Raw genomic sequence first — 6548 nt, forward strand, 5'->3', positions numbered from 1 at the left:
TCAAACTCCTGAAAAGCCGCAGCAGATACACTACGTCCCACCTCTCAATCTGGGATTACCCTTCCTCTCAGGGAGAAATAATCACCCTTTATTTCCTTCCACGAGGAAACGAGCTGTCCAGGACATACCTCGAAAACCGCGGAAAGTAACCATGGATGCAAAAATGGCAACTCTCTCCTTGCCTAGTGCATGGCCCGGCACACAGCTAGGGTTTTAAAGGCCCACCAGGTGCCCTGGAAAGCTTCCAGGTCTGCGTGTGTGTGTGTGTGTGTGTGTGTGTGTAGGAGTGGGGTGGGGGGTGGTGTGTGGGGGGGTGGGCGGTTAGCAAGCCTGAGACTCAAGTTCAGCTTTAACCGGAATTCGGCGCGTGACCGTAGACCAGTCTGTTGAACTCTGAGGGCTGGGGTAGAGTTCGGAAGCCGTGGGCTCCTCGGGGTGGGGGCTGCTCGGAGAGGATGGAGTCCCCGGGTCCTCAGGCTGGGAATCTTCATCAGATTCGGCATCCTCCCCAGGCCCAAGCCCTGCTAGCTTCCTGCTAGCCTCCCACAGCCGGTGAGCTGCGCGGTCGTCTCTGGCGGCTGGGGGCACTTCCTCCACGTGGCAGTTGGCGAAGTACCTCCCGCTGAGGGGCTCAATGCCTTCCTGCAGAGCGCAGTACAGGGGTGTCTGGGCACCCCCTCGCGGTGCCCGGAGCACCAGCCAAGCCAGGGGGCGCAAAAGTGGGCGGAGCCATCCAGGAACGTGGCGCAGGAAGAGCTCCGAGTTCACTGGCCCTGTGGACGGGAAGAAAGGAAGTGGCGGGGAAGACGAAGTGGGTGAGGATCTAGGGTAAGAGGCAAGCACAGGGCTACAAAGGAGTGAAAGAGTCCGGTCCCAGGGAAGCCAAGGTCGTATTAACCAGGTAGTACTTAGGGACCTGATAAGCTGACCTCACTCGTTTCTAACAGCAAGCCACTTCTTCATCCAAGCTCCTTACACATCCTCATCTTCCAGATATTGCTCATGCTGTGTCCCTGCCTGCTCAGTCACTTCAGTCATGTTCGACTCTTTTCAACCTTATGGACTTCTCCCATGGGATTCTCCAGGCAAGAAACTAGCCTGGAACAATCTGTCTCCATCTTTTTTTCTAGCTCATCTTTTTTCCTGTTCCTTTGTGTTTTATCTTTTGGCCTCCCCCAGTGGCATGTGGGATGTTAATTCCCCAAACCAGGAATCAAACCCTCACCCCCTGCATTGGAAACATGTGAAGTCCTAACCATTGGACTGCCAGGAAAGTCCTCCTGTTCCCTTGTTTAACCAGCAAACATTTATGAACACCTACAATAGACCAGCCACTGCTTTGGATATTAGAGATATGGAGTCTAATAATGACTAGCTATAATTATTATTATCACTATTATAATTTTAATGAGCCTTAGGTAATGATTGTCTAATATTCGGTATAGTATTATGGATCAGGCAGATCTTGTTATCCGGCAACTTGTTCCCTAAGGCAGGGATGGGTCTTCAGTTCAGTTCAGTCACTCAGTCGTGTCTGACTCTTTGTGATCCCATGGACTGCAGCACGCTAGGCCTCCCTGTCCATCACCAACTCTGGGAGTTTACTCAAACTCATGTCCATTGAGTCAGTGATGCCATCCAACCATCTCATCCTCTGTCGTCCCCTTCTTCTGCCTTCAATCTTTCCCAGCATCAGGGTCTTTTCAGTTCTTCGCATCAGGTGGCTAGAGTATTGAGTTTCAGCTTCAACATCAGTCCTTCCAATGGACATTCAGGACTGATTTCCTTTAGGATGGACTGGTTGGATCTCCTTGCAGTTCAAGAGACTCTCAAGAGTCTTCTCCAACACCTCAGGATGGGTCTTACTAATTAGTAAAATCACTCAGACTGTAAGAATGCTTCTAGTGGACCCCTAGACCCTGGATGACCCAGCCTATCTCTATACCTCATCTCTTGCCACATTCCCTTCCTCACTCTGCTCCAGCCACAGCAGGCTCTCTGTTCTTTCTTAAACATACCAAGCACTTCTGCCTCAGGACCTTTGCATTTGGTATTTGCTCTGTTCTTTTACTCTTCTCTCTAGAATGCCTCACAGGTCATTCATTTCCTTCAAGCTTCTACTGAAACGTCACCTTTTCAGTTACATCTTCCTTGACTGCCATAGATAAATATAGCACCCCCTGTCATTTCTTTTTCTTTTGCCAACTCTGTCATTTCTTAGCCCCCTTTCCCTGTCTTATCTTTCCCTGCAGCACTTTAAACACCACCTGTCATTGTATACATTTATTAGCTGTCTCCTTCTATAAAGTAGAATGTAAACTCTACAAGGATGAGGTCTTTGTTTTGCTCACTGCTACACTCCCTGTGTCTAGATTAATGCCTAGAACATAGTAGGTACTCACTAAATGCTTCCTGAATGAGTAATTATTAGCTAACATCATCAGTTCAGTCATGCAGATGGCTCCTTGGGGTGAGAACCTAGGCCTTCCTCATTGCCATGCCTTACCCAGCCTTCAGCATCTGAGCTTGTGGTGTGAGACAAGCTCAGACAAGGAGAGCCTGGCTTTAAGATCAGCAAGGAACAGGCCTCTCCCTGGACCAGGCTTCCTTCCTGCTCTGAGATTCTGTGGCTCAGTGAGAGGCTGGGGGAGCAGGGGAAGGGGCGAGGATGGGAGAAGGGAAATAAGAATGAAGCAGAGCAGCCAGAGAGATAAACCTCACCTGGGTGGGCTGCATAGCAGGTGACGCCAGTGCCCTCAAGCTGAGTGGCAAGCTCCCTGGCGAACAACACGTTGGCCAGCTTACTGTCGGCATATGCCCGCAGCTCCTGCCGCCAGCCCACCACTGGGCGGTCCAGGCGTGTGAAATCGAGGCGGCCTCTGCGGTGGGCAGCAGAGGAGACCACCACCACACGGCTGGGGGCGCTTGTCTTGAGCCGGGGCAGCAGCAGGTGTGTCAGCAGGAAGGGGCCGATGTGGTTCACACGCAGCAGCAGGTTAAAGGGCTCCCGGGTCCGGCCACAGGAACTGATCCCTGGGGTAGGGGCTAGGTGTGAACAACTGCTCCAGAGGGATCCTTGGAGGCCTCAGCATCCCCCAGGTGAGATAGTGGTAGGGGGCATCCTTCTCACATGTTTACCAGTCCCTCGGCCAAGCCTGCCTGGAAGGGTCGGCTGCCCTGGGCACCCTCTCGCCCCTCCGCAAGTCGGCTGCCCTCACCGGCATTGTGGATGAGGATGTCCAGCCGTGGCTCAGAGCTCAGGAAGGCAGTGGCAAAAGCCCTCACGGAGGCCAGACTGGCCAAGTCCAAGGCCATGAAGATGACTTCATTGTTCCCACTCTCCTGTGGAGTGGCAAGAAGTGGCCTGTCATATGCACCCTTTTCTTCCTTCTCCCCAGGCACCAAATTCTGAGAGCTCAGCTCCTGCTACTAACTCCTTCTACTAAGATCTACCCCAGGCATTAGCATGTAGTGGGTAAGTGTGTGGATGCTGGATGCAAATCTTGACTTTGCTTATTACTAGAGTGATACCTTGGGCAAGATACTTAATCTTTCTGAGCCTTAGTTCTCTGTAAAATGGAAATAATAATATTACTGATAGAGTTATTGTGAGAATTAAATGAGTTAATATATGTAAAATCTTTAGAATACTGCCTGGCATGTAGTCACCACTCTGTAGGCACTTGCTTTTTTTTTTTTTTTTTGTACTTGCTATTATTATTAATATTATCATACCCTCTGCCCATTATTGTTTACCCTAAAATCTACAACGGACTACTCACTGGTCTCCTCCAACCCACTCTTACCCCCTACAAACCAGGTGCCACAGAGCCACTTAGGGGTTCATTCCCAAAGGTTATTCTGAAAGTCCAGTCCCTGCTGAGAACACTTTATTGGATCTCCACTGTCCATTCTATGAAATCTGATCTCCTCAGTAGGGTCTATAAGGGCCCTTTGAACTTGGCCCTGGCTCAGAGAGTTCAGCCCCTTCCTTTTGCCTCTTCTCTGCATACTCCATACTCCGTGCTCTGGCCTCATTAAACCTTTCAATCAGTTTCTCAAATCAGACCATCTATCTTGCCTCAGGGCCTCTGCATATGCTGTTCCCTCTGCTGTTCTCTTTCCAACTTTCATTAAATTCCACTGTTTCTTAAATGTATTAGAACAGCAGTTACTTCCTTCAGATCTGGTGTCCCTTCGCTGTGTGACCAGAGCACCTGTGCACCCTCTTCTCCATTTGGAGAACCGGGCTGCACTGTCCTTTAAGGGACTGGATAACCCCGCCCGCATGTCTCTAGCTGCCCGGCTCTTTTCCTCGGTGCTTCCGTCCTCTGTTCACCCTCCCGCCAGGCCCCGCCCTCCCACCAGGCCCCGCCCCCTCCAGGCCCCGCCTTTCAAGGCTCCGCCTTCCCTCACCTGGCGGAGGTCGAACGCAGCGGCTTCGCCGCGCTCCCGGCTCCTGCAGGCCAGCACCACGCGCGCTCCCCGGCGTGCCAGCTCCAGCGCAGTCATCTTCCCGATGCCGCTGTTGGCGCCTGAGGAGGGTGGGCGGGAGCCGAGCTGAGGCGTCACGCCCCCGCCCCACCGTCCCGGCTCCCCGCCCCGCCGTCCCGGCTCCCCGCCCCCTGCTCGCCAGCCAGCACTCACCCGTGACCACCGCCGTGCGGCCCCGCAAGCTGGCGAGGCCGCGGCACGGCGGGGCCTTCACCAGGTTGTAGTAGACAAGCACGTAGGCGCCCAGCAGCAGCCCCACGCCCAGCAGCAGCGCCTCCATGCTGGCCGCACCTCCGGGCTCCCGCCCAGGCCCGGAGCCGCCTGGATCGCCGCCCGGGGGGCTGCGGGCTCTCCCCGTACGGGCCTAGAAGGGCGCCTGGCGCTCTTCGGCTTGGCGAAGGCGGAGGCGGAGGCGGGCGGGAGACAGGGCAGGGATGTGTGTGCGTGCGTGTGTGCGTGGGCCCTGGGAGCGCCCCCTAGGCGTGCGTCTGCGTCCTCGGGGTGTGCGCTGGTGTGAAAACCTAGGTGCCTGTGTGCGTTTGCGCCTGGGAGCGCCCTCTAGGTATGTACACGCACCTCTAGTGAAGGTGCTAGCTTTTTTGGTCTGTGATGTGCCTGCCCATGGATCCTGTGATCGTCCTTTAGGTTGTGTGCGTGCCTCTGGATCCTGTGTGCGCGCGCCCGCGTGAGCACCTTGTAGGTGTCTGAGTGTGTGCCCCTCCAGGTGTGTGCATTGCATGCATCTGTAGTCCGTCAGTGTGTGCATGAATGACCGTCTTCGCGTGTACCTGTACTCTATGCTGGGTTCTGTAGCGGAAGACTTGCAGGAGGGGGCTTAGCAGACGGATGGGCTCTCTGGGTGTCAGTATGTAGCAGTCTTTCCCATCTGGAGAGCGGAGGGCGCCTGAATGCTGCTGTGGCTGACAGTCTAGTCCTGGATTCTTTGCCCTCTGTGAACAAGTCCATCAGTTCCTTATCCTCTGATTTCAGCCCTCAGCTTCTAGGATCTTCTCAACTCAGGGATTGAACCCAGGTCTCCCGCGTTGCAGGCGGATTCTTTACCAGCTGAGCCAGCAGGTAACCCCTCAGCTTCTAGGATTCTTTCCATTTCTTCCCATGGAGGTCAGACAGGTGACACAGTGCGTGCAGGGTGGCACCATCAGTTCAGGGCTGTCAGGATTCACATATTCATTAGCTGTCTATCTCCCCACCTCCTCATACCCTACCAGACCCCTCCTTTATATATATATCTATTTGGCTGCACCGGGTCTTCTTAACTGCAGCACGTGGGATCTAGTTCCCTGAGGGATTGGATCTGGGGCTCCTGCATTGGCAGTGCAGTCTTAGCTGCTGGCCCACTAGGGAAACCCTCCACCCCTCCATTTCCGAAGGGAAGCAGGAAGAGAGTGTAAAATCTGTCCTCTGATCTTCAGGAGGAAATTTGTCTCTGGAGTGATTCTGACAGGTGGGAGAAATAGGTAGAGGCTTCATTACTGAATAGACGTGATTATGATGGCTGAGTGGGTGGGGACAGCTAGGGAGGCATGGGTAAGCGTATTATTTCTGGCCAGGTGACTTGCCAGGAGAAAGGAGAAATCCAGTACAATTTAGCACCTGTTGTTTGGCACTCACAGCATGCCCAGCAGTGCAGGTAGCCTTGGAAATACTGAGCAGAACAATGTTTCTGCCCTTAAGGAGTTCACAAGGCCCATGGGGGAGGAGGAGGAGAGTGGTGGAGGCAAAGCTAGAGGGGTGGGTGGAAGCCAGGGTCAGACCACAGATTCCGCCATTTCCTGTTTAGCTGCACCGTGGATTCAGCGTTTGTGTCCATACTGTGGGATGAGACCTGGGACAGAATGTAAGTAAAATAAATGGATGTGCTCTTCACCCCCGCCAAAACAAAATCCTGACATGCAAACAGGTACCACGCACTTTAAACAGCGCTGGCATGCATGCACACAGCTGTGTTCTCTAAGGAGCAGGAGATGGTTTTCAGGAAAAACTTGGCAGATAAAGTTTCTTAAGTATAATGTGCAAGGAGGAATAGTTTAAAT

At 53.4% G+C, this 6548-nt stretch overlaps 1 protein-coding gene across 1 annotated transcript; it reads right to left on the bottom strand.

The window, feature by feature from the left end:
- Positions 1-50: 50 nt before the first annotated feature.
- DHRS13 (dehydrogenase/reductase 13) lies at positions 51-5162 on the bottom strand. Its single transcript, XM_069542744.1, has 5 exons — positions 4648-5162; positions 4417-4535; positions 3219-3342; positions 2722-3033; positions 51-773 (listed from the first exon to the last, which is right to left on the bottom strand). The coding sequence occupies exons 1-5, from the start codon at positions 4772-4774 to the stop codon at positions 322-324; spliced, it is 1134 nt and encodes a 377-aa protein (XP_069398845.1). The 5' UTR covers positions 4775-5162; the 3' UTR covers positions 51-321.
- Between the last annotated feature and the right edge of the window lie 1386 nt (positions 5163-6548).

This window comes from Ovis canadensis, chromosome 11 (assembly GCF_042477335.2).
Source record: "Ovis canadensis isolate MfBH-ARS-UI-01 breed Bighorn chromosome 11, ARS-UI_OviCan_v2, whole genome shotgun sequence".
NCBI classification, from domain to species: domain Eukaryota; kingdom Metazoa; phylum Chordata; class Mammalia; order Artiodactyla; family Bovidae; genus Ovis; species Ovis canadensis.

Coding starts and splice junctions, on each gene's coding strand:
- DHRS13 (XM_069542744.1), bottom strand. CDS start 4,774: ATGGAGGCGCTGCTGCTGGGCGTGGGGCTGCTGCTGGGCGCCTACGTG. Junction 3,034..3,218: donor CATCCTCATCCACAATGCCG/GTGAGGGCAGCC, acceptor CCCCTACCCCAG/GGATCAGTTCCTGTGGCCGG. Junction 774..2,721: donor CTGCTATGCAGCCCACCCAG/GTGAGGTTTATC, acceptor TCCCGTCCACAG/GGCCAGTGAACTCGGAGCTC.